The sequence below is a fragment of the Eubalaena glacialis genome, chromosome 5 (genome assembly GCF_028564815.1).
Source record: "Eubalaena glacialis isolate mEubGla1 chromosome 5, mEubGla1.1.hap2.+ XY, whole genome shotgun sequence".
Classification (NCBI taxonomy): Eukaryota; Metazoa; Chordata; class Mammalia; order Artiodactyla; family Balaenidae; genus Eubalaena; species Eubalaena glacialis.
In genome coordinates this window covers 45,383,486-45,411,360 of record NC_083720.1, presented here as the reverse complement: position 1 = coordinate 45,411,360, position 27,875 = coordinate 45,383,486, and the positions used below count along the sequence as shown (strand labels likewise).

General features: G+C 44.5%; 1 protein-coding gene and 1 long non-coding RNA gene across 2 annotated transcripts; both read left to right on the top strand.

The window, feature by feature from the left end:
• Positions 1 to 279: 279 nt before the first annotated feature.
• QDPR (quinoid dihydropteridine reductase) lies at positions 280 to 17,103 on the top strand. The gene is made up of 7 exons (XM_061191256.1): positions 280 to 459; positions 2,710 to 2,802; positions 6,275 to 6,371; positions 8,587 to 8,727; positions 12,745 to 12,853; positions 13,878 to 13,961; positions 16,424 to 17,103. The coding sequence occupies exons 1-7, from the start codon at positions 361 to 363 to the stop codon at positions 16,527 to 16,529; spliced, it is 729 nt and encodes a 242-aa protein (XP_061047239.1). The 5' UTR covers positions 280 to 360; the 3' UTR covers positions 16,530 to 17,103.
• Positions 17,104 to 18,715: 1,612 nt separating this feature from the next.
• Positions 18,716 to 24,600, top strand: LOC133092038 (uncharacterized). The gene is made up of 3 exons (XR_009701014.1): positions 18,716 to 18,818; positions 19,127 to 19,182; positions 23,513 to 24,600. It is a non-coding gene; the product is annotated as an uncharacterized LOC133092038 (long non-coding RNA).
• The last annotated feature ends 3,275 nt before the right edge of the window (positions 24,601 to 27,875 follow it).

The window sequence follows — 27,875 nt, the reverse complement described above, 5'->3', positions numbered from 1 at the left end:
AGAACCCTGTTAAAGACTTGGGTTCAAATTCCTACTCTTCTGGGCAAGTGGCTGAGACTCTCCTGTTTCAGTTTCCTAACTTGTCATAGGCTTGTCGTGTAAACTAAAATGAAATGGCACTTGGAGATCACTTCTCGCCGTGCCTGGGTGTTTATTTGGGGCTGGGGCGGGGCAGCGGGCGGGGGATGAGGGGGCGCGGCCGTGCTCGCCGAGGGTGGCTGCGCACTAGGCGGCGGCAGCGGGCTCGGCTCCGGGCGCTGCCGACGCGCGGTCCCTCTTGGCGGCGTAGGCGGCCGGGGCGGAGCGCCACGTTCGTGCTCAGGGCTTTCAGAGCAGCAGAAGCCGAGCCGTAGGAGCGGGATGGCGGCGGTAGCAGGCGAGACGCGCCGGGTGCTGGTGTACGGCGGGAGGGGCGCGCTGGGCTCCCGATGCGTGCAGGCGTTCCGCGCCCGCAACTGGGTAATTCGGCGGGCTGCGGGCGGGCACCGTGGTGACTGGGGCCCAGAGGGACCTGCCGGTGCAGCGCCGGAGCGCGGTCTGGAAGGAAGCTGGGGGCCCCCGAGCACCCCCAGACATGGGTGCTTGCACATGTATGCACACGTCTACACGTCTGTTCTGTCTCCGAGTGCGTGCGTACCCCGGGGCCCGAGGTGCAGGGCCTTTGCTCTCCAAGGAGAAAGGTTCGGGGGCATGCGGCGGCTGCTCCGTCGGCCTCTTCCAGGCCCGGAAAGTCTGGCATGACTCGAGAGAGAACAGAGACGGAGGAAGAGGTAATGAGAGGGAAGGATCTGGAATCACACTGCTTGCCTGGGTTTACTAGCCCTATGACCATGAACGGATTGCTTAACGTCAGCGAACTTGAGTTTCCCCATCCGTAAAATGGGGATAATAATAGTATTTATCCCTTAGGGGAGTTACGAAGATTAAATGAGATGAATGGCGTCGTTGCGCATAAATTGTAAATTGCTTGACTCGTGGTAAAAGCTATTTAAATGTTACCTATTACTGATATATACATATATATTATTGATATATACCTTTGTTCCATTTGCTTCCGTTGTATGTGATACTTTGAAGTCCCGCAAATGCCTTTTGTTTTGCAAAGATTACTTCTACTACTTTGCATAATCAGTAGCCGCTCCCCAGAAAGCAGCAAGGAAGAGCCGAGGTTGTCGCCGAGCCTGTGGCGGGGTCAGGGATCCTGACCCCAGCAGCCACAGGGCTCCGCGCACGCCCACAGTTTCTTCTTGCTTCAGCTGTTTCTTACTCAGGAACCTCGCTCTGGGGAGCTTTCATGGGTGTTTACTTAGCAGCAGCCTGAGCAAGGGTGCGCTGGGACCAGAGAGAAAGGGTGCCAGGCTTTTCTTCTTACTCACAGTCTGGTATAGGAATATGCTTCGAAGGATTCTAAATGCATCACCTTCCCACCATTTACCTGTCTTGGGGTATCTTCCCAGGTCTGCAGCTGTGGATGGTGGTGACAATGGGAACATTTAAGGACTGCCAGCCAAAGGCCAAGCACTGTGCTCCTGCATACTCTTAGTTTCCTTTACTCTTTCCTGTAACTTTAATACAGGGCTCCTGTATCCACCTACATTATAGATACAAGGGCTGTGCTTCCTCCCGGTGGGGGCACTTTGGCCCTTTGACTTGGTGAATCTGCAGAGCTGATTTACCTGTGACTCTCTTGTCTTTCTCTGCCTTCCTTCCTGGGGGCTCCAGGAGGGTGGGGATAGAACCTTTTCGTTGTCTCGGTATCCCCCATGGCTGTGACACAGAAGTAATGAGTGTTTTGAAAGGATGCTGTGTTCTTCAAAGCTTGTGGTGGAGATGCTTATCTCTGGGACCTTCAGACTCCCGGACCTTGGAGCTTTCTGAGTAAGAACCATGTGTCACCTGTGCCAGCAGCTGTAGAATCTTACATTTCATTTAATTCTCACACTAACACCGTTCATTGTTGACAACCCCCATTTTACAGGTGAGGAACCTCTGCAGAGTGGGTGAACGAGAAAGCCGCTATAGGGCAGAACCAGGATTCAAACCCTGATCTGATTTCCGAACCCACAGTCATCCCTTTATGCTCTGGGACAGTGGTCGGAAAACTCCAGTTCTCCGTGGGTTGAATCCTGCCTGGCACCTTTTTTCATAGAGCCCAAGAGCTAGAAATAGTTCTCCATTTTTAAATGGTTGAAAAGAAATCAAAAGAAGAGTAATATTTTGTGACATGTGAACATTATATGAAATTCATAATTCAGTGTCTGAAGTTTAATTGGCACACAGGCCACGCTCATTCATTGATTCATTTACTGTTGTCTATGGCTGCTCTCCAGCTATAATAGCAGAGTTGAGTAGTTGCAACAGAGGTTGTATGGCCAGCAAAACCTAAAATATTTACTCTCTGGCTCTTTACACAAAAGATTTGCAGACCCCTGGTCTAGGGGGTCTCTGCACGATCAGGGTTTGGCTTTCAGAGGTGAGAGTGGAAGAGGAAGAGGTGTTTGGGGGCAGAATGGGCTAGCCTGGGGCTCAGTAAGGGGTACACTGGCTGAAGCCAGATGCCTGCAAAGAGTGCGAGAGGTCGGTTGCTAGATCCTTTCTCTAGGGGGTTTTCATGTAAGCCTCTTATGTGCCTCCACTCCCCGAGTTCCTGGGCATGGATCTTTAACAACTGACTGTCTCTTGACCAAAGCTGTTTTCTCCTTGATCTAGTGGGTCGCCAGCATCGATGTGGTGGAGAATGAAGAGGCCAGTGCCAGCGTCCTGGTTAAAATGACAGACTCGTTTACGGAGCAGGCTGACCAGGTAAGTCTAGAGAAGGCCCTACCGCGCATGTGGTAGGGGAACGCTGGGGAGAGGGTTCCACCGGCTGTGTGTTCTTCCTTTTTTTCAGGTATTATTTGTCTAATTATGAAAGCCATTTGTGCTCATGGAGGGAAATCTGGAAAAAATGAAAAAAACCACAAAGATAAATAGCCCATAATTCATGTCTAGTTAGCTCACTAGCTAGTTCACATTTTGGCCCATTTTCTTGTCTTTCCTATGCGTACTATGTGTTACTAGTTTTACAAGTTGAGATGAATTCGTATTTTATATGTTATGGTCAGCTTTTTTTTAAAAACTTAACCTTTAACTTAGATACTTATTCAGATCACTTAATAAAACCTGTGTTGACATGTAATTTTTCTTTGTGTGGATTGGTCACAGTTTGTTTAGTTTGCACTTAATTATACATTTAAGTTTTTTGCAAGGTTTTCTTTTTTTACCATTATCAAGAATACTGTGGTGAACTTCTTCATCTCTATCTCTATTTATTTAGCATACATTCTAAAAAGTGGGCTCCCTCAATTCAAAGCAAGAATACTAACAAAGCAGGTTGTTTCTAATTATAAAATTATAGGCTTACTATAAAATAAGAAGTCAAACAAAACTATACAAATATATAGGTAAATTGTGAAATACCCCTCTTTCTCTCTGTGATAGTGTCACTCCCCCCGCCCAGAAGGAAGCACTGTTAACAATTTAATGGATATCTTGGTATAAATATCAGATGCTGTTAAGCGGTTCTGCCTTTCTGAAAGAGCTGTTCCCACCAGCTGCATGAGGATGTGCTTTATATGGTTCTCATGCCAACCCTCAGCTATTTCTTATAACAAGTTTTAAAAATTTTAAAAGTAGTGCATGTATGATGTAGAAAATACAGTAAAGCAAAAAGGAGAAGGAAATCATTTCTGTTCTCACGATGCAGTTAGTATTTTGTTATATTTTCTTCCAGTCCATTTCTCCAAACGTATACATGCATACATCTAAAAATTTTTAAAAAACCCTGGGACTTCCCTGGCAGTCCAGTGGTTAAGACTTTGCGCTTCCACTGCAGGGGGCATGGGTTCGATCCCTGGTTGGGGAACTAAGATCCCGCATGCTGTACAGTGTGGCAAAACCCCCCCAAAAAACCCAAATAAATTATGACTATACTGTAACTGCTCATTTGCTCTTCCTAAAGCATCATGGTTTAGAATATAAGGACCCAGCTGACTTATTCCAAAATGTAGATTTTTGTTGTCCTTACTTTTTATAATATGCTCCCAATGTTTCCCATACTTAATGATATTATTGTCTTTAATGGACCTAATAGTAAAACTTGACGTGGCGTCGTTGTGTGTTAGACAGCATACTAAGTGCCGTATTTGCATTTGCATTAACTCAATCTCTGTAAAACAGTTTCTCATTTTATCTTCCTTTTAGAAATGAGGAGTCTGAGGCATAGAAGTCCCTGGTGTTTGCTCAAGGTCAAAGCTAGTAGGTGGCAGAGCTAGGATTTGAACCTGGGCAGTGGGGGTTTGATGTCTGTGCTCTTAACTGTACCTTAAGTTGATTCTCAGCAAAATAGCTTCATGTGAATAAAGTAATGAAAACTAAAACCAAATGCTAGGGAGGCACCTGGGCTTGGATAGCAGCAACTCCTCCAGACGTGGTTCTCTGTAATCAGTGTCTCTCCTGCTCCTTTAGTTGCAGGTTTCTGATGTCTGTATCCCTTTCTGAATGTGAAGTTGTCCGCATCTGAGTCTTGACTATACAGTGCATCTTTACGATGAAGATTGGGAAATGCCTTCGTTATTATAAGCTTAGCTTTTAACATCTTTAACCCCTCCTGTAGGAGACTCTCTCATCCCCCCGTCACTCAATTAAGAATTTCTGGACAAAAACATGACATCCAGTTTTTGTTTCTAAAGCTCCAGAAGAGGAAGTTCAATCCTAATACTCGTAAAATTGGCCCCCTGGATTGGAAATTCACGATGACAGTGATAAGATGAAGAAGTGAGAGAAGTACTAAATCTTTAGAAAACTATTGGGCAGAAAGCAGAATTTAAGGGGAAGGAGTTTTAAAATGCCTCGTTTTAATTTTATTATAAAAATAAAAGACAGAGGTTGTAAAAAAACAAATCAAGCAGGTGCATTGTTGCTGAGGGCTCCATGCTTCCCTAAAAAGTAGAGAGCACAGGTTGTGTGCCTGTACAGAGGTCAGGGGAAATGATCCAATTTCCCGCAGCTGGGATCTGGGCTCTTGGCAACAGGGTATGGCTTAGAAATCAAGGGAGGGGCAGCCAGGGAACCAGGGTAACAGGAGAAAGGTCAACAAAAGCTAAATCAGGATTAGGTGAGATACTTGCCAAGGGATATTCAGGAATCTTCTTAAAATGAAAGCTTTAGGTATAGAATGTATGGAGAGGAAAGATTGGTTTCCATTGCCAAAGCAGTCTCTTTGGAAGAGTAATTTTTTTTTTTTTTGGCTGGGTCTCATGGTTTGCAGGATCTTAGTTCCAGGGATTGAACCCGTGCCCTGTGTAGTGAAAGTGTGGAGTCCTAACCACTGGACCTCCAGGGAAGTCCCTTGAAAAAGTAATTTGAGGCTCGGAAATTGTTAGGGAAAGCAGTCAGAGACTGAAATGTTACTGCTGGGAGAATTATACCATTTACACTTAACACCATTGTGTTAAGTCTTAATAAGATGGATCTTAACAAAGCTATTGAGAGGCTGTGGTCCTTTCAGCCATTCCAGAAAAATATGGTATAGTGGTGAGCATAGCTGCCTTCCAGAAGAATATCGAAAAGGGTCATGGGTAATGATCAGGATTGTCTGTCTTGTCAGACTTTTGTTTTAATAAATTGTAACAAAAGGACATGTATATGTTTTCAACACTTTAAACATTTTAATCAGACAGAAATAGGGAATTAAAATGAACCCCCATGTACTCATTATTTACCAACATTTTGCCATTGACTATTTTTTATTGCTTTTTTAAAAAAATAATTTCTCTTTGGCTTTTTTTTTTCTTGGAGTTGCAGTTAATGGGATGCTTGTATTCCAAGGAGAGTAGAATTGATTATTTCAGATTATGATTCTGTGATTTGCAAAGAAAGTCGGCAAAGAAGTATACCAGAAGGCTAGCTGTAGGCAGTGAAGCCCTAGGTAATTTTTTTTAAACTTTTCCTACTTTATTTATTGTTTTATTCCAGGGATGCATATGTCTCCACCCTTTAGATGTTCAGAAGAAGACTAGGTTGCTTTATAAGAATCACACTGAAATGTAGTCGAGCTTCACTATCCAAATGTCCATTATAAATTGGTCCTGCATCTTATTTCCAAAGTATTAATTGCCAGGTACTGTGAACTGACTTAAAAAGAAGTGAAAAATAAATGGAGGTGACTGTAAAGATGTCAGCCTGTTGAGGTTTAGCTGACTGTTTGTGTATCTTCCCGACCCTTTTATTTCAGGTGACCGCTGAGGTTGGAAAGCTCTTGGGTGCAGAGAAGGTGGACGCGATCCTTTGTGTGGCTGGAGGATGGGCTGGGGGCAATGCCAAGTCCAAGTGTGAGTCCTTTTCTGAGTTAGTCATTTTGCTTTTCTCTTTGTCCAGGTGCGTGGGATGGGTCTATACTATATGTCAGGTCAGATGTTTTCCTGTATGTCTCCCAGAAGCTTTACCGTAGCTGTGAGGTAGGGATCAACACCCTGTTTTACAGATAAAGAAAAAAACTTCCCATAGAAGGGGGTTAGGGCAGAGGGACCTTGAGATGGACGTTTAAAAAAGAGGCAAAATGAAATCAGCATTGTTTCTACCCCAGTCTTTCAGGGCTTATTACTGGGAGTTCGGGGATGTGACTGGAATGGAGAGATCATTCTGAAGATCAAAAGGACTCAAAACTGAGCTTTTGTTAAAGCTGAGTATATTTTCCATTTTTTATTATGAACATTTTCAGATATACAGAAAAATGGAAAGAACAGTTCAATACACACCCTTATGTCCTCCGTCTAGATTCAGTACTTGTTAACATTTGCTATACTTGCATTCTCTTGCTTTCTTACATGTGTGTCCTCTGTTTGTGTATTTTTTTGTTGTTGTTGATCATTTGAAAGTAATTTGACACTTCACTATATTTCAACATGCGCCTCCAAAGATGAAGCCATTCTCCCACGTTATCGTAATACCATTCTCATACCTAAGAAAATTAACAGTGATTCTATAAGATTAATAGTATCAGCTCATGTTCTGATTACCTCAGTTTATTCCATATCTTTCACAGTTGTTTTCTCTAAATTTGTTCCAGTCAGGGTTTATGTACTGCATTTTATTGTTGTTTCTAGTCTCTTAATCTAGAATGTTTTTTTTTTTCCTGTGACAGACTTGGTAGGTCCAGGGCAGTTTTCATATAGACTGTCACCCACACTGAATTTGTCAGACTGTTTCTTTAAGGTATCATTTACCTTGTTCCTCTGTCCCTGCTATTTCCTGTGAACTGGAAGGTAGGTCTAGAGGCTTGCTTAGATTCAGGTTAAATATTTTGAGGTGAGAATGCTTCCTGAGTGATGTGGACTTCACACTGCATCACATAGGGAGCTTACCATGTCATGTGGCCTTCTCCATCCAGAGTAATGCCAAATTTCATGCTTGGTTAAGGTGGTAGGCTGATAGATTTCCATCATACAGCTTCATTTTTCTGTTTGCAATTGTAAGTGACCTATGGGATGGTACTTTGGCATCGTGTATGAATATCCTGTTCCCAAACACCTTGAGAACCCCAAAATCCCAAAACCTAATGCTTATAAGCATCCATTGGTAATCTCTACCTGAGTCAGTCATCCCATTGGGGATTGGAAAATGGTAGTTTTCTAATTCTGTCATTCCTTCTACGTTTATCAGCCAAAGCCATTTAAAAAGGAGTTGATTTTCTGTGAACCACACTTAAATGTGAAATTGGTATTTTGTGTGGTGATCAGGTTGGCAAAACACCCTGATGGCCTTTTGTGTATTTTGGTAACAAGAAGTGATAAATGTGGGTCCATTCATTTATTTTTTTGTAGTTCTTTTTAGCAGGGAAATGCAGTACCTTGGTTGTCACCTACTGAAGACCCCTCCTCCTGTATCAGGAGGGCTCTCTTTCTGGGTCATGGGTGCAGCTTCACTGGGTTCTATGTGTCCTGTGAGGGAGGACGGGGACAACTGTTCAGCTGGTGATGTGACACTCCTTACCACTTATTCCTCTTCACGTCTCTGGAAGGCCAGAGGGTTAAAACACCTGCAGAATGGTTGTTATTTCAGCTTTTTTAAAAAGAGTCTTTAAAGCTGGCATTAAACTTTCAGCCATAAAAAATGAAATCAGCATTGTTTCTACATTGTTTCAATGTAGCTGCATAAAAGCCCTCTTTATGTCCAGATGGTAATAGTCCCTGAGCTTTTTATCACAGATAAAACCTGACTTAGATATATAGGTTCTAATTATAGATCTAATGCCCTTTATAAAGTAGGACAGTGTTTGAATTAAAGCCAGTCCTGCATATTTGTCAACAGTCCTCATTTATTGGCTGACGTTTACCAGTTTACAGGTGAGGAAGTTGAGACTCAGGTGATCATGTGGCCTGGATTCGAACCCCTGTCTCTGACCGCAAGCCCTGGGCTGTTTGTATTAGATCTCCTTGTAGGCACAGAGTGGCCGTGAGGGCTTCCTGGAGTGTCGGGCGCCGTGAGTCGAGCTCACCTGTCATTTTCTTCCCTGTGAATGCTCACCTCATGTGTTTCTTTGCTCAGCTCTCTTTAAAAACTGTGACCTGATGTGGAAGCAGAGCATGTGGACGTCGACCATCTCCAGCCACCTGGCCACCAAGCACCTCAAGGAAGGAGGCCTCCTGACCTTGGCAGGGGCCAAGGCCGCCCTGGATGGGACTCCGGGTGAGCCTCCATTTCCCTGTCTGTGAAATGGGAATGCTAACGCTTGCTCGCTGGGGTTGCTGGACACTTCCGTGAGATGAGGACTATTAAAGCCCTTTACCCTCTCAGGTGCTTTACAGTTTGATGGATTTGCTTCCTTTTAGGCCCAGATTTTTTTAGGGGAAAAACTCCTGATCTTTTCATTTGCATTGTCCTCATGTTCGCGGTGGTGAAGGACTGCTGTAATCTGGCAGCCCCTCATCTTGTTTATTTATCTGTGATGCACCCAGGGAATGAATGGTGTTGCAGTAGCTATCAGCTAGGTAATAGTCACATTGTGTTCACGTGTCCCAAGGATAGTGTGAGCTGTAGAGCGAGAGACGCTGAGGTAGATTCTTCACCCTAGCTGTGTGGCCTAGAACAAATCATTTGTTCTCTTTGACGACATTTCTGCTGTAGTTTCCTTAATTGTAATATAGTGACAGTAATATCTACCTTGAAGAGTAGTTATAAGGTGTTAGAGGTATTAATATGTACAAAGTGCCCAGCACATGGTAAGTCTTATTATATATTCTCATTTAATCCTGGGGTAGAGGTCATTATTATCTTTTTCATTTTACAGATAGGGAAACTAAAACTTAGAGAGGGTAAGTAATTTGTCTGGGTTATGCAAAAAATAAGGTGCAAACGTACATTGAATTGAAACCCTGATCATTTTAAAATTCTGTGCTTTTTTGTTACATCATGCAGATCCAAGTTCCCTTTGCATTTTGTACTCCCTGTGTTAGCTTGCTAGGGTTGCCATAACAAAGTACCACAGACTGGGTGGCATAAGTATTTTTTCACAGTTCTGGAGGCTAGAAGTTCAAGATCAAGGTGTCAGCAGGGTTGCTTTCTTCTGAGACCTCTCTCCTTAGCTTGTGGATGGCTGTCTTCTCCCTGTGTCTTTGTATTGTCCTCCCTCTGTGTTTGTCTGTGTCCAAATTGCCTCTTCTTAGAAGTATACCAGTTGTATTGGATTAGGACCCACCCTAATGACCTCATTTTAACTTAATTAACTCCCATCTCCAAATACAGTCACATTCTGAGGTATGGGGGTTAGGACTTAAATATCTGAATTTGACTGGGGGGCACAATTCAACCCACCACTCTCCCTTTGGGATCGGGCTAAAAGAATTTAAGCAGGGGGTCAGGGAGTTAGCACAGGGAGGCAGAAACTGTCTTATCTCGACTACCTACATTGAACTCTTCTTAAAAAAAAAGGGGGGAGCTTTTTTGGGATCTCTTTAATAAGTGGTAGAAACCTTGAGCACCTTTTTTGATTTTAATGTAACTAACTTAACTGTGAGACTCTTACAAATTAATAATTTCTTGCCACTCATTTTCTTATTATGTTTCTCAGAGCATGTGATCTTACAAGTCCATGGCTATTGCAATGATTAAAGCTGTGCATATGTTAGATGCTAGTTTGGTTAAGATCTGATTTTTATTAAAGGTGACATAGAGCAGAGGTACTAGAAAGTAAATAGAGAAATGAGTAATAGCTTGACATTGAAAAAAAACCCTAGGACTGAATGACTAATTTTTCTGAAGGACAAAACAGTCTTCTACTTGCCTTTGGCTTGTAAATACCATTCTTTGCTTATAGTTTCAGATACTGATTAAGACTATGGGATATGGAACTACACGGGTTGGTTTTGTATTGTGGTTTTGCCATTTAGTTGCTGTGCGATATTTGGCAAGTTACTTAACCTCTCTGAACCTCAGTTTTGTCATCTGTAAAATGAAGGTAAATAGTAATACCTCCTTTATATGGTAGTTGTGACTTGTAAACATCTTAATGGATGTAAATGGTTTAGAAAAGGTATTAGAATCTGTAGTAAATGTGAACTATTATTATTATTTACTCCAGGCTTACTTTTGCTCAGTTACTCTTGCTTCAGATGTTAATAAATTTGTTCATCTTTCAGCTCGTTAGTTAGATGTTGTTAAATTTGAGTCATGAAATCTTTTAACTGATTCGGACCCCAGAAAAATCTGGGGAAATCTGTGAAAGCAGGTGATGAACAGGCTTAAGAGTCCTTCAAACCCAAGAAGACTTGTTCAAAAATAGAAAGTTTTTCACTTGGGAAGATACTGAGAAAACCCTCACCCTCCTGTTTCCAAGGTTGTATTTGTAGACTGTCCACTGGAGCGTAAACTGTATCGAAGTGATGGTGATCACTTTTGTTTACCATTTAAGGATCTGTTTTATGTTTGGAAATCAGTCCTTAGGGACTACACTGATCATTTTGTAATTGGAAAGACAGTTTTAATCTTCTTAATGAAATGCATTTTTTCCATATTTTGCCAATGATGCCCTTACCCGCATTGTGTAGAATTCTGTGGAATTAAACCATTAGGGCTGCTGGCTGCTTGTTTCTTTCTACATCTGATTCCCTGCTTTCATGCTGTTTGAGTGGAATGAAGAGAGAGTCCTAGGAGTTTGCTGGGGACAGGGGCTGAACGAATGAGATTCATGCACCGGTTTATTTTAACTACTGTTAGATCTTCCTGCCATTGTTGGCCTCCTGCCCCTAATTAAACAGAGAAGCCAGGTTTGGTGAAATGTTCTTCTTGTACTTCTAAATAACTTTTTGAAACCTTGACCCTCTTTTGCAATTTGAGGTTACTGTGGAAGCTGTTCAGTGATTGGTTTCTTGGCTGAGCTGTGAGCCCCACCTCCCCCTGGACCTCTGATGCCTCCTCAGTTGTTATTCTTTAAACAGCATGCCTGCTGGGGTTTTTAAGGGCGCTGCTGACCTTTGGAAGTAGTGGTTTTCCGAAGGTGGAGGGGTGTTGACAGCAATTAACCATTCTTTGTTACTGTGATAGCTGCATTTAGTGCACCTACAGCTGGGTGCTGTGGGGTACTTTGGAGAGGAGAGAGACCTCGCTTGCCATGTGTCTGGGGGGGTCGGACGGAACCCTGTCCTAATAAGCTATTGTATTCAATATATAGACTGGATAAACAGCAAGGTCTTACTGTGAAGCACAGAGAACTATATTCAACATCCTGTAATAAACCATAATGGAAGAGAATATTAAAAAAGAATGTATATAGATGTATAACTGAATTACTTTGCTGCACAGCAGAAATTAACACAACATTGTAAATCAACTACTTCAATAAAAAAAGGCATGCCTTACTTCTGTCAGCAAGCATTTGCTGACTGGTGGGAGGAAAGGAAGGCTAATAGGTAGCTAGTATGCCCATATGTCACAATTGCTCAAATGGTATACTTTATTTTTTTATTTTTTGGCTGTGCTGCGTGGCTTGTGGGATCTTAGTTCCTGGACCAGGGATCGAACTTGTGCCCCATGCACTGGTAGCGTGGAGTCCTAACCCTGGACTGCTAAGGAATTTCCCCAGATGGTATGCTTTAAACAAGGAGTTGGACTCCAGGGCATAGCACTTCTATTAATTTGATGGGAAACACTTATGGAAGTCCTACCCTGTCCTGAGCCTAGAATTAAGTACTTTATCCCCATTTTACAGATGGGATAACTGAGGATTAGAAAGGTTTTGAGAACCCGCCTGGATTTCTTTAGTGGTAAGTGGAAGAGCTGGGCTTTGAACCTGCGCAGCCTGACTCTAAAGCCTGCGCTTCAAATGACTGCTAGGTTTTGCTGACCCATTGGGCACCCAGGGTGGGTGTGTGCAGGCTGCTCACAATCAGTTGTCGATACAAGGGTTCAGAACTCTTGCGTGGCTTTTAACCTCTCCATTGGCCTCGGTGCGAGTCTGTGTGTGAGCCTGGGCATATTACTCACCCTGTCCGAGCCTCCGTTTCCTTAGCAATAAAAATAAGATTAACCTCATGGCTTCTGTGATAAATGTTAAGTGCCAGGCAAATAGAAGGTTATGTCTCTTCCACTTTCTCTCCATGGACGTCCCTGGTTCTCTTTTCCCGGCCTCCTCTGGACCCTGGCGTGGTGTTCTTTGGACATACCAGTGGCGGCCAGTGGTCACTGAAATGTTTTCTCCTTATTTCCCAGGGATGATTGGCTACGGCATGGCCAAGGGTGCGGTTCACCAGCTTTGCCAGAGCCTGGCCGGGAAGGACAGCGGCATGCCGTCCGGGTCTGCTGCCATCGCCGTGCTCCCGTAAGTCTCCCCCATCTCTGCCCCACGGCTGAGAGTTCACATGTGTCCTAGAGTCACTCTACACCAGGGGTGCGTGTGTGCCGTCACCTTGGCTTCTGAAATTCACCAGAGGCCCTGAAGATACCTGTTTAGGTTTTGGATTATCCTGGGCTTTCCAGAATGGTTGCTTGGCTGATGGGATGGGTCTCTCTTGCCTCTGTCTTTCTTGTTTTCTTTCCTTTCTTCTATCCGTCCCTCCCTCCCTCCTTGTTAAAAAATAGTTTACACATTTAATTTTATTATTTGTAGTTCTGTCTTTCAAGCCATTATAAGGTCGGTGTGGAAGAGAGACTGTATTAGGTTTGTGGGATGGGGGAGGGGGAGCTTGGGGAAGAATCTGGGAAACTATGGGGAGATGTTTCTGGAGGGATTCCAGGACCAAATGGCTTGTTTCTTAGTTGTGGTCCTATAAAGAGGATGTCTGTCTGCTAGGGGACTGGGCTGTCCACGTATTCATTTGTGGGCTTCTGTGATTCTGTGACTTGGTCTCACGGCTATTTTGAATGATTTCCAAGGCCTGAAGGTTCTTGGGAAAGTCATACATATCTGAATTCTGTATTCCCTTGCTAAAAATTAGAAGATTTCATGGAAAACAGCCACAAAATGAAGGACGAGGCTGTCTTTTCCCCATATTTAAAGGAATATTATGATTACACTTACGAAAGCCTGAGAAATGAGTCTGCCACATTTTACGGAGTGAACGGAGACATAAACAGCAGAACAGTTTACTTTAGTAAAGACACTGTTTTAGAAAAAAGGCAAAACATGGCCCTTTCATTTTGTTCCTGTCTGCCTGAATGGTGGGTTCTGAAGCACTTGGCTGAGTCAGGCTGGGATGTGATCTCTGTAACCGTGGACGGCTTCCTGGCCTCTCTCTGATTATCTTCGTGTGATCTCTCCACGTACTTTCCTGGCCAAGGAGGACCGGGCAGCTGTTGTTCTGAGGGGGAGGCACATGTGACACGCTTATCTGTGTGCTCCGCAGGGTTACCCTGGACACACCGATGAACAGGAAATCAATGCCTGAGGCCGACTTCAGCTCCTGGACGCCCTTGGAATTCCTAGTCGAGTGAGTATCACAATCATTTCAGTGACTCAGCAGCTTCCATTCTCTGCCTCTTGTGGGAGAAAGGACAGGCCCATGTTCTCTTGGCTTATCAGCTGGGTGGTTTGTGAGGGCCTGACCTCTGAGGGCACCTTGCACCTCATTGTCAATATCACGGGGTGGAGGGGTTGATGGTGCCGACCTGAATCCTGGCTCCTCCACCCACCAGCTGGCCAATCTGAGCATGTTGTTTAACTGCTCTAGGCCTCAGTTTCCCCGTCTGTATAATGGGGGCCAGTGATAATTTTTAGGAGGGTAAGACGTGGAAGTGCGTACCAAGGTCTCAGCACTGTGTGTGACCCATAGCAGGGCTGGGTAAGCCCGGAGCCTGTAAACCGTGTTCTGTCTGTTAAAGAGGAGCGGCTGTATGGAGTCAGCCGCTGATCTAGGTGGAACATCTGGGCCCACATGCCTGCATTAGTGCCAAGCCACAAACCCACAGGAAGCATCCTTTGTCCCTGAAATCATATTCAGCCCTTTGTGAGTATGGGTGGCACTGGAAGGTCACAGAGAGAGTGAGCTCTTTTGTGTTTGCCTAGATCTCAGTTTCCCACACTCCTCTATTTAAGGGGGTGTTAAGCATGTGTTCACTGAGCACCCACTCGGGCCAGGGGCTCTGCTGGGCCCGGGGACGATGAGGAATAAGATGCAGGCCCTGCCTTCATGCAGTGGGGACGGACTCGCCCAGCAGAGCCAGTGTCTGAGCCGCTTTGACGGCTGTTTGCACAGGATGTTTCTAAAGCTTGGGCTGAGAAGAAGCTTGCTTCTGGCCTGAGGTTACGTCTTATTTAAATGGAATTGGGAGATATTTGGGACTTCTGTGTTTGGAACAAGCACTTACATGCCAGGCACCGTTTAAGCACTTCATAACCATGATCTTATTAAATGCTCATAGCAGGTCTGTGAGGGAGGTGCCGTCGTCTTTATTTAAGGTTTGGGGGCTCGGAGGCATGGGGAGTGTGGGCCTAAGGAACTTGCCCAGGGTCGCACAGCAGAGCCAGGATCTGACCCGGGCAGTGTGGCTGCAGAGCCCTCGGTCTTAACCACTGTCCCGATAGTTACTCCTGTCTTTGCCGGGTATCGTGCTTAATGCTGGATTTGCAAAAGAAAAAAAAATTTGAAGTTGTGGAAGGAACAACGCTTGAATGGTATTTGCATTTGAGTTTCTTTTTAAAGGCCACTACTGCCAGCAATTCTTGACAGAGACGTTGACCCAGGACCCTAGATGGAACATCTGGGGCCACGTGTGTAAATCAGTGCTGGGCCACGACTGACAGAGGGTGGGCTGGGACAGCCATGCCTTGCCCCAGAGATCATGCTCACCCATTTGTGGTATTTGAAAACTCACGTGACAAGTTGACATAAAGTTGGCTTTGCAACGTCTGTGAGCATGTTACCCTCTTGGCTGTCCATGGTTAGAATGGCGTTTTCTCCCACCCACTCCAGACGGCTGACGAGGAGGAGGGAGAAGTAAGACCATTTATTAGCCTGCCTAAGTAACACATATGCCTCTGCACATCCAGCTGTGACTGGTCTCCTTCAGAGCTGTCCCCTGAGCCCTGCCCCCAGAGACGGCTCAGGACACATGACAGTACCTTAGGGAGTTGGAGAAGCACTTGGGTTTTTGAGCCCGCGTGACTTCCCTTCACTTGTTCAACCCCCAGAATGACTGGACAGCTAAACGTCAGCTGTGGTCCAACAGGTTACTTATCGGCATTAAAGATCCCGGGAGCTCCTGAGAGTTCTCCGACGAAGGAAGGGCCAAGGTCCCACCTGGGGTTTGTGGGAGGGGATGGTATACTCAGCACCAAGGGTAAATATTTTAAAAATGATCAGCTACTTGTTAAACCTTGTGAATTCCTTGTGCCCTTTTTCATTCCTCTCTCCTTAGACGAGGTCTCCCGTCTTCCCCAGGCACGGTTGGTTGCCCCTCCCCACAGAGTTGGTTATTAAATGCCCCATTCCAACACCGAACGCGTTTGATTGTAATAGTCTGTTTTTTCATCTTTTTCCATTGCTTGGCACAGCTGTGGGCGCTCCATAAATATTTGTTAACAAAAAAAATAATAAATTTTTTCTCTTTCGTCTTAAATTCTGGGAAGTGGTCTAACGAAGTGTAAAGTATTGTGCCCATGTCTATCTCTTAGAATGAACTAATTAAAATCCTTTTTAATCACATAAAATCGTACCACCGTGTTATAAAGGATTCCAACAATGCAGAAAAATAGCAAAATGAAAACCTTGCCAAATCTAGCCACTCAGGAATTAGAAGGAATAAAGTTCTGAAATCATCAGGGACCTAGGTTTGTGTCCATGAGGCCTTAGAGGCTTTTTTACAGCTGCTGCTTTGCCCTCACCCCCCACCCGCCCAAGCATGTGTCCAGGTTTTTCCTTTTAAAATGTAAAGCTTCTCTTCTTTGTTCTAGAACCTTCCATGACTGGATCACAGAGAAAAACCGACCAAGCTCAGGAAGCCTAATCCAGGTGGTAACCACAAAGGGAAGGACGGAGCTTACCCCAGCGTATTTTTAAGCTACGTTTCATTGCCTGTGAGGTGCCTGTCAGAAAAGTCAGTAATCTATTAGCGTGGCCACATCCGGCCTTGCATTTTCTGTAATCCTGTTCATGGTACAAGACAGTGAGTCCTATCTTTCTCTCATTTAATGCGCATTTGTTCTCCTAGGACAGTGTAACAGGTTTATGTGAAATAAAAACATGTGGAGCCCACAGATAGATAGCACTGTCAGTCTGTGTTAACCACGGAATTTAGGAGGTCTCAGGATGGCCCCCTCCGCTTCAGCGTCATGTTGAATTGCTTTTGAGGCTCTCTTTCTGTGTCCCTGCCAGTGGCTGTGTCGACCTGACTAGTTCAGAGATTTGTTGGGTCAGGGACATTTGGACCCTGAGTTATTTTTGAATGTTATGTTTATGTCACAGCCATAGTTTTTGTAGCCTCGAATTAAACTGCCATAAAACTCTTTCTGTAGTGTAAGCAAAATCCTGTGGACTCTGTTAAGGTACCTTTTTCCTGTGCATTTGCCAAGTGCGCAAGAGAACTACTTGTGATTGTTTGGAGTTTATCTTCTTAATAAATGGACTTCATTTACTGTGTTGTCTTTAATCAAAACGCATCTTATAAACAGTCATAGATGAAGGTACTAGAATCACAGGCTGCTAGTGGTCTTCAGCCTGATGTTCTCGAAAAGGGGGGTGGATTCAAATCCTGAAGTAAGTGTTCTCAGCACAGTAACAGAGGCACGTTTCCTTCTTGGACGTATCAGAATCTGAAGCTGGGGGGATGGCCCTGTGCATTTAGAAGCAGTGCTCCACGTGACTGATACCGGCCATTCTGATTGAGAATTAGTGGTCTAGTGCACCCCATCATTTTACAGATGAGGAAACTGAGACCCAGAGCAATGACTTTCCATCCTTATGGCCAGTAAGTGGCAGAACTAAGCCCAGAACCCAGTCACCAGATGGCTGCTATTCATAAAGGCTTTTACCATGTGTTTTCTTTTTCAATTCTTAAAAAAAATTTTTTTTATTGAGGTAAAATTCACATAACATAAAATTAACCCTTTTAAAGTGAAAAAACTTGGTGGCGTTTAGTCTATTCACAGTGTTCTGTAAACATGTTCATCACCCCAAAATCCAGCCCCATACCCACTAAGCAGTCACTCCTCATTCCCCGTGTCTCCAGCCCCTGGCAGCCACCAATCTGTTCTCTGTGAATTTACCTGTTCTGGATATTTCATGTAAATACAATCATGCACTCTGTGGCCTTTTGTGTCTGGCTTCTTTCATTTAGCATGTTTTCAAGGTTCATCTCCTTTGGAGCAGCTATTAGCACTTCATTCCTTTTTGTGGCTGAATAATATTAGATTGTTTGTATGTGCTACACTCCATTCATCCGTTCATCTGTTGATAGACATTTGGGTTGTTTCCGCCTTTTGGCTGCTGTGAATAGTACTGCCATGCATATTCCTGTACAGGTATTTGAGTACCTCTTTTCAGTTCTTTTGGATATATACCCAGGTGTGGGGTTGCTCAGTCATCTGGTAATTCTGTGTGTAACTATTTGAAGAGTCTTTTTTGATTCTTGACTCTGCATTTCAAGGAGATATTATCCAACTTTTATAGGAAAGAAGATGTGAGCTCAGAAAATAGGACTCATTTCTTCAAAGTCACCCAATGCTGTGGTCTGAATGTTTTGTGTCCCCTCCAAAATTCGTACATTCATATCTTGAAATCCTAATGCCCAATGTGATGGTGTTAGGAGGTGGGGCCATTGGGAGGTGAGCCCTTATGTATAGGATTAGTGCCCTTTTAAAAGCAGGTCCAGCAAGATCCCTAGCCCTTTAGCCAAGTGAGGACACAATAAGAAGTCTGTGACTTGGAAGAGGGCTCTCACCCAACCTTGCTGGCCCCTTGATCTCAGACTTACAGCCTCCAGAACTGTGAGAAATCAACTTCTGTTTTTATCAGCCATCCAGTCTTTGGTATTTCATTATAGCATCCTGAGTGGCCCAAGACCCCCAGCCAGAGAGCAGTACAGCGGGAAGTCACAGCACCTTACATGCCCACTCTTCCATCTCATCCTCCCCAAAATACCTGAGATAGATGGTTGCCATTTTCAGATGAAGAAACAGTCCCATAAATTAAGTGGCTTGCTGAGGATACAATTAATTTCAGGAGACGTTTTCATTCCATTTAGAAACCAGACCTTATCATTGATTATTTAGATGTGTTTCTTTTCCTTTCCTTAGGCCTTACAACCTGGTGACATGCCAAGAGAATGTAATGGGATCAGGTGTGAGGAAGGTGGGATGTTTTTCCTCTTATGCTTTAGCCAGTCATTCAGCAAGTAAGTTTTGAGTGCCAGCTATGTAATAGGTGCTAATGTATGACACGTAGTGAATGGAGTAGGCAAAGCCCTCTGTCTGCCTTTCACTGAGGGCAGACACAATAAACAATGAAATACAGCCTGAATATAAGTTAGAGTAGGTGAAAAAGGTGTGAACTGTGAGGAAAAAAGAGCAAGGTAAGGGGGTTAAGGAATGTTGAGGAGGTGGGGTTGCAATTTCAGACAGTGTAGAGTTATGGACTGAATGTTTGTGTCCCCCCTGCAGATCCCTATGTTGAAACCCTAAGCCCCAATGTGGCTGAAGATGGAGCCGCTAAAGAAGTAAGTAAGGTTGATTGAGGTGACAAGGGTGGGGCCCAGATCTCATACAATTAGTGTCCTTATAAGAAGAGACACCAGAGAGCACTTTCTCTCTGTCTGTCTGTCTCTCAGTGCACACACCAAGGAAAGGCCACGTGAAGATACAGTGAGAAGGTGGCCGTCTGCAAGCCAGGAGAGTCCTTACAAGAACAAATCACCTGGCACCTTGGTATTGGACTTCTGACCTCTAGAAAATTAAGTTCAGTCCTTTGGGCCGCCCAGTCTGTGGTATTTTGTTATGGTAGCCAGAGCTGACTAAGACGGTGAGGGAAGACCTCATTTGAAGAGATGACATTTGAGCAAATCTTAAAGGAGGTGCAGAAGTTAGCCCCTTGGATATCTGAAGTATGAGTGTTTTAGACAAAAGCCCCACGGCATGAGTGTGCCAGGTATGACTGAGGAGCTTAAGGAGAACTTGGGGACTGGAGTGGAGTGAGTGGGGTCAGTAAAGGAGCCATTGTAGATGAGACCAGAGACATGATCGTGTGGCACAGAGGTTCCCAAACTTCCTAGGTCCATGGTGCCATTAGTGTCTGAGCAATTTTTCATGGTGCCCCTACATCAAAGGAAATACTTAACAGTGGCTTTATAAATAGTTAGATCCTAACAATCTAATAGTCACAGTGGGACGGATATCGCTATGTTAACCTAGGAGATGGAAACTACCCTGTGGTGACCCTGTGAATTCCCTGGGGTGCCTGGTGCACAATTTGAAAATGGAAAATGTAAGGTGGTGTGCATTTTAGGGACTTTGGCTTTGGCTTTTGGCAGCCGTTGTGGGGATTTTGAGCAAAGGCGTGACATGATATATTTTAAAAGATTGCTTCAGCTGTTATGTTGAAGATAATCTTGAGACCGTTGTGATGATCCAGGCAAGAAATGATGGTGGCTAGGGTGGTAGCGGTGGAGGTGGTGAGAGGAAAGTGTATTCTGAAGGTAGAGTCAATAGGATTTCCTGGTGGACTGAATGTGAGGGTGAAAGAGAAGAGTCAGAGATGATTCCCAAGGTTTTTGACATGAGCAGAGGGAAGGACTGAGTTTTTTGCCAAATGTGATGGAGAAGGCTGTGGATAGAGCAAGTTTTGCTGGGAATATCAGGAATGTAGTTTTTTACTTATAGGTTTGCTCTTTCCTATCCCGGTGGTGATGTTGAATTGTATTTTGAGTCTGGAGTTCAAGAGAGAGATCTGGGATGGAGATGAAAACTTGGGGTCATGAGCATACAGTTGGCATTTAAAGCTAGGAGACTAGCTGAGATCACTAAGGGAGTGTGTCAATGGCATCTAGGAGGTGGAAACCACACAGTGATGTAAGCAGGGCAAGTTTAACATGAAGAATTATTGAATAACAAGAAATTAACTATAAAGGACTAAAGAGAACCCCAAAGAATACCTTTTGGCTGGGGGAGAGTACTCAAGGAAAGACACATTTGGAAGACAGACCCCTCCCCAAGGCTGGGATCTGGACCTCATTGGAGCCAGGATGGTTGTGGCTCCGTGGATGGCAGAGAGCTTCGCTGGGTTTCCTGGGCCAGTGCTGCTCTACCGTCACTGGGGAAGCAGGAAACACCCTGTCAAGGTGCAGGTAGACCGAGGCTAGAAGCACTCCCACTGGGGTGCCTTTGAGACTCACTGGGGATCCTGCCCATGGGGTGCTGCCGAAACTCAAGGCAAAGCTGTCCCTGGGAGTGCGGCTTCATGTCTCCCACATGCACGTGGTATCCATGTGGCAGGAGCAGAAAGGAAACATGCCAGAACCAGGAGGAGAAGCCCCTTCTTCTTGCAGGGTTTCCAACACTCTCTGTTGGCAAAACTTTGCGTAATGTCAACTGTGCAGGAAGGGTCACAGGGTCTACCACCATTACTGCAGAGCAGCCCATGAAGGTGACCTTGGAGCAGTGCGGCAAAACACTGGCTGTTATGGACTGAATGTTTGTGTCCTTCCAAAACTCATATGTTGAAAGTCTACCCTCCCAATGTGATGATGTTAGGAGGTGGGGCCTTTGGGAGATAATTAGGATGAGACGAGATCATTGGGTGAAACCCTCATGAATGGGATTAGTGCCCTTATGAGAGTCATGGGACAGCTTGCTTCCCTCTACTCTGCTCTCTGCCTCGGGAGGACCCAATGAGAAGTCAGCATGCTGCAGCTGAGAAGTGGGTCCTAACCAGGACCCCTGATCCAGACATGCTGACCCCCTGATCTCAGCCTTCCAGCTTCCAGAACTGTGAGACATACATTTCTGTTTTTTTATAAGCTACCCAATCCATGGTAGTTTGTTATAGCAGCCTGAACTAAGATACTAGCAAAACATTAAATGTGTGCAGAGAAGATGACCATGGACTGAGCTCTCTAAGATTGGGAAGAAGAGGAAAAATCAACAAAGGACACCGGAAGGAGCAACCAATAAGGCAGAATGTGCAGTCCTGGGAGTAAAGTGAAGAAAGTGTATCGAGAAAGAAGGAATGAACAGCAATGCCAAATGCTGCTGAGAAGTGAAGGAAGATAAAGGCTAGAAACTGACCATTGGACTTAGCCGTGGGGAGTTCACGGATGATGCTGACAAGCACTTTCAGTAGAGCAGTGGGGGTCAAAGATTAGAGTGAGCTTAAGAGAGCAGGGGAGAAGAGGAATGGGTGTACAGACGCCTTTAACTCAGTTAAAGGACTTAACTTTGTTAGAGTCTTCTAAACTTTATCCTTGAACAGAATCTAAAAAAGCCTACTAGGCTTTTGGGTCTGCTTTGTTCTCATAGATTTACTTTATTGCTGAAGCCCTTTCTCGGGGAGCTGATCTGAGGCATGCAATTTGCAGCCTGGTTTATGGCATTTTCTGATTCCCTTCACCTGAGCTCACCTGAGCTCACCTGAAGCGCCCTTGTCCCAGGTGCTCATTTCCTGCCACACTCCAGAGGCTGGCCTCTGCTCCCTCCGCAGATGGGCTCTCACCAGCTCGGAGGTCAGCCTGTGCATTCCTGGCTCCTCTTCCTCATGGATTCTTAAGGGGTCCACATCCAGGGGCAGTTTTTGCAGGGACACATCTTTTCCTCTCTTGAGGTCCTTGCCACAGGAGGAGGATGAGGAGGATGAGGGAGAGGAGGGATGAAGGTTAGATTCCCCTGAACTCCTAAAGCATTATTTTCCATTTTGCATCTCCCCATCCTCAGTGTTCAGTAAATGTTGAATGAGTGGACGAAAGGCAGGCTTGGAGAAGTTAACTAATCGGTGTGCTCCTAGTACGTGATGCAAGTAAGTGATGGAGCCAGGTGTCCACGGATCCCCACCCCTTGTTGCTTGTATGATACCCTGGCTAGAGACATAAGACTGTCATTTCCCTTCCCACAGCCAGTTTTTAAACCATCTTATTTCTTCCATCTGCTGTTTTGTCCACCTCTCATCTCCCTTGTTGCCTCTCCCAGGCTGATGGACTCAAGTGCACCTTGTTTGCATACCTGGCTCTGCCACATGGTAGTGGAAGGACCATGAGCAATGGGCCAGAACTGGTCTCTTTTCTCAGCCCCGTTCCTTGCCCTTCTCTGTCCTGCTCTGTATTGCAGGGACCTGCCTTTCCCAGGCTCCCTTGCCAACTGTCTTCCTATAGGTTTTGGCAGTGGGGTCCCTTGTGGAAGACTGAAGGGGGGGAGAGGGGAGAAACCACAGTATCTCCATGTCCCCTCCTGCCTCTGGTGGCATCTCTGGGGGCAGTGGCATCTTTGGCCATGGCAGTATCACTTCCACAGCCCCAGCTCCCACTGGCCAGCCCCTCCCCTGTGGCTGCCTGCAGACCTGCCCACTGGGCTCTTCTTTTTGACTCTCAGCCCTTGGGGAAGCAGTGGCTTTCCACTGTTGCTAATCTTTGGGTCACCTCACCATCCCATGTTTGGATTCTGGATTTTTCCACCTCCCATATGGCTTATTTCCTTTATTAAATCCCCCCCTGTTTGAGTAGTTTCTGTTTGCTGGCTGGTCCTCATCTGTGAAATGGGAATGATCATATCTGCCTTATGGAGTAGCTGTGGGGATTCAGTGAAATAGTACATGATTATTTATTCTTATTATCATACTTCAGGGGGAAATAGTGGGCCTATTTTAGGAAAGAGTATGTTTTGACTTCTGCATTTTTAATTTGCCTCAAAGTCATTGGTCCTCAAGTTCATTTCTCACCCAAGGGAGGTGGTGGCAGTATCACCACTCACCCTTCCGGACACTCCTGAGGGGCTGAATCAGTGCAGCCGAATAACCTGGGACTGGAGAGAGACCCTCCCAGTGTGACCATGTTCGTTCTGTGGCAGGTCAGCTCAGCCGGGGACCTGGGGAGAGCGGTGCTGCTACTCTGAGCCTGTTCAAGTCACAGCTGTTTACAACCCTAGAAAATGGAAAGGCTGAAGTACTGTGTCTAAGGAAAATGCGAAGGCAGACACTTCATCCAAAGTGCAGCCGAGAGCCTCTCTGGGGGCTTGGAAAGAGGGCTGGGAAGGTTCTGCTTCTGGGTCTCTGTTGGTGGAAAAAAATCGGGGTTGAGTCCAATTTTTTCCCCATAGATCAATTCTATTGTGACACTCTATCACTTAGATTAAAATAAATACCATTTGGGACATTCTAGGGGGAAGAAGCTCCACGGAGGCTAAGGGAAGCACATTAGCTAGAGAATCCTACTCAGCCAGAGGCTTCTGTTGTCTTGGGGTCCAGACCAGCCTGTGTGCAGGGGATTATGGGTAGAAACCTGCTGTGTTTCTAGAACGTTCTTAGCATTGAGAGACTGTGTCCTGAGGAATACTCCCAAGTTAAGCAAGTCCCTTTCTGGCCTCTGCCTCAGTTTCCTAGAGGTACATTTGCTCCATTTTCAGGGAGAATTTCTTACTAAAATTTTTGCAAATTATGTTATATCTCTGGATAAAGTAATTTGGACTAGAAGTCTGACCAAGAGAAAAATTAAATGTCCCACTTCACTGGTTATTTAAGAAATGCAAACTGAAACCATGGGATGGCAGTCGTACTAGGTAAATGCAGGGGAGCAAATTTGCCACGGAAACATGTATATCTTTGGCATGAGGATTGTTTTAGGCTGATTATCTCGAAGAAGAAGAAGATTCAGGAATTCCTTCTTTTACCTCTCCCTTAGCTGCCTAAAGAATTTAGATAAAGGGCCTGTTCCCAGAATAGAGCTACCACCAGAGGTATCTGCAAAGAATATGGGCGGGGTGTGGTGGGAGAGAGATGGAGTTCACTCTGTGTCCTTTGTCTCTTCAGGGCCTAGCAAACATTTGTTTATCAAACATTTTCTTTTTCATCTTCATGTGAATTGTCTTTCTCCCCTTTGAAGTCCCCAACCACTACCCTCAATGTCCTCTTTTGTCTTTAGCTGAAGATGTTATTTAAGGTGAGGGCTTCAGCCATTTTGGTGAGTTACTACTATTTTCCTGGGTCTCTCCCATGCATACATGTTATTAAACTTTTATTTGATTTTCTTCTTTTAATGTGTCTCATGTCAACTTAATTCTTAGACCAGCCAGAAGAACCTAGAAGGGTAGAGGAAAATTTCCCCCCACCGCCACCACAAACTAGCAACTATTTTTAAAGCACGTGCTGACATGTGTTTTTGAACCCTGTTGGTGGGAGGGCCACATAGAACTGTTTAGGAGAGTAACTTGATACTCTATCAATACTCTTAAATAGATAGCTAGTGGGAAGCAACCCACTACAGGTTAGTGAGCACAGGGAGATCAGCTCTGTGCTTTGTGACCACCTAGAGGGGTGGGATAGGGAGAGTTGGGGGGGAGGGAGATGCAAGAGGGAAGAGATATGGGAACATATGTATATGTATAACTGATTCACTTTGTTATAAAGCAGAAACTAACACACCATTGTAAAGCAATTATACTCCAATAAAGATGTTTTAAAAAAAAAAACTTTTCACCATTTGATCTAGTAATCCCATATCTTAGATTCTATGAAATAATCAGAAACAAGACAGAATGGATAAACAGCAAGGTGCTACTGTATAGCACAGGGAACTATATTCAATATCCTGTAATAAACCATTATGGAAAAGAATATGAAAAAGAATGTATACATTGATATATATGAATCGCTTTGCTGTACAGCAGAAATGAACACAACATTGTAAATCAGCTATACTTCAATAAAATAAAAAAAGAAACAAGGACAAGAAATATAACAAATATATGAATTTCTGCATCATTAATTATTGCAATCTTTGAAACAACTCAAAAGACCAACAATAAAGTATTGTTAAGTAATCACTGTAGCTAACATTTATTGAGCACTTTCTATGCTGTAGGTATGGCTTTACAAGGATTAACAAATCCTCACAATTCTATTGAAGAAACTCCTATTTTTAAGTCCATTTTACAGTTGAGAAGAATGAGGCATAGAGAGAAGTTACTCACCCAAGTTTACACAGTTAGGAGGTAGTGAGAGCCAGGATTTGAACAGGCATTTCGACTACAACGTTTGTGTTCTCAGCCACTACACTACAGCAGCCTGCAAATAAGCCATATGATTAGCACAATTTAGTTATGCCAATAACAAATATAATACCATTATCAAAGACCACATTTTCAAACAATTCTTACTGATATGAGACAATCCTCAAGGAATGTGAAAATTATCTGTTGTGGAGAAATAGATTTTTGGTTAATAAAAACTTCTTGCAGAATGCTTTTTTTTTTAAAAAACATATTTATTTCCATGGGCAGAAGCAGACCCAACATTTTGAAAATACTTTTGCAACATCACTTTTTTGTAGTGTTTGTTCTGAATTCACAGTTTTCCTGTCTGATCTTCTAAAACAGACTTCTCAGGAGGCAGATGGAGAGGCTTGCAGTTCAGGAGGCCAATAGCTGGTTAGCAGCAGAGAGGCAAGCAAGTTCTGAATCAGCATTTCAGTCCGTGGGAATGCTGGGCTTTTAGCTGCTTGTGACTTCGAGTGTAGAAAAGGAAACACTCAGATGAGAGGAGTTTTTCAAATGTCCACTTGGTGGAGCTGTCAGCTTAGGTGGAAGTGTGATTGGCTTGCTTACCTGCAAGTAATTTTCAGTGGTGTTTCAATGACTCTTGGAAATTGATGCCCCAGACAACTCCTAGCTCCTTCAAACCCAGATTCTACAATTATAACTAAACAACTTGCAACAAGAAGATGCGTAAGTTCTGGGGATCTGATGCACAGCATAAGGATTATAGTCGATATTGCTATATTATATACTTCAGAGTTCTAAAAGAGTCGATCTTAAATGTTCTCACCACGGAAGAGAAATGATAATTCTGTGATGTGATAGAGATATTATTGAAAGCTATGGTGGTTATCATATTGCAGTATATAAGTGTATCAATCAACATGGTGTACACCTTTAACTTACACAATGTTATATGTCAGTTATATTTCAATAAAAACAAAATCCAAGACCCTAAAACAGTATTTGGTGTGATTATTGCCTATTGCACCCACAGGACTGTAAGCTTCATGGGGGCACTGAATGTCAGGGCTCCCGGAGATACTGCCTTAGTCCTCTTCTTCCTCTAACTTTAGTTAGTTGTCAAAAGGACCATCTAGGGAGCTTATTAAAAATGGATTCCTGGAACCCTCCCCAGAACTGAATCATAGTTGTACGGTAGAGTCATGTATTAGTTGTCTGCTACTGCATAACGAATAGTGGCTTAAAAGAACAGTACTTATTATCTCCCACAGTTTCTGTGGGTCTGGAATTTGGAAGGGGCTAATTTGGGGATTCTGGCTCAGGGTCTCCCATGAAGTTGCTGTCAGATGTCATCTGGGGCTACATTCATCTGGAGGCTTGATTGGGGCTGGAGTATCCATTTCCGGAGGTGCTGGGAAGTTGGTTCCAGGAATGGTACAGGGCAGGAAGGATGTGCTGGGCTAGTTCAGATATGTTCAGCCACACGTGCTGTCTGGGAATGGCAGAGTTTTAAATGCTGGTTCTTTTGTTGGGTGCATCCCTGCTGGAGTCCTCTGACCAGCAACCCTGAATATAGTTTGTTCCTTGAGCAGGTGTAACCCTCGGCTGCTAACCTGCCATGGTTCCCTTCTGTGCTGGGCCACTTTGTCTTTCCAGGCCATTCTCCTGGGTGGTGTCCTTTACAAGATGCCTCGAGGTTGCCTCCTTCTTACATGGCCCACATCTGGCCTGTGGGAAAACATAAGCCTTTGCCTCCTCTCACTTACAGAGAAGGGAAGGGAAGTGCCATAGCTCTCCAATAGTTCTCTCCCAAGACATTGTCTGTCCCTATGCAATCTCTCCTCTGTCACAGACTGGAGGTGGGTGTCCAGGACTCTGGTAATGACTTCCCAGGCTCTCGATGGGCCCTGCATAAATGATCTAATGCTATGTCTGGGCATGTGGGGACCTAGTACCTATCACGTTCTCGCCTGTGGGCATCAACAGAAAAACGGACACACCAGGTCCCTTTCAACATCCTGTTCCATCTCTCCATACTCCAGCGCTAAAGCTTCCTAGGAGCTGCTTCACCCTTTCCACTTGGGTGTCCCAGAGGTAACTTGAACATGGTGTGTCCAAGCTTAGTATCCATCCGTGTCTTAGTCCATTCTGGCTGTCTTGGTTGGCAGGGGCTGAATCATGAAGGATCTTTGTTTAGTGAATTTTGTCTGGCAGGCAA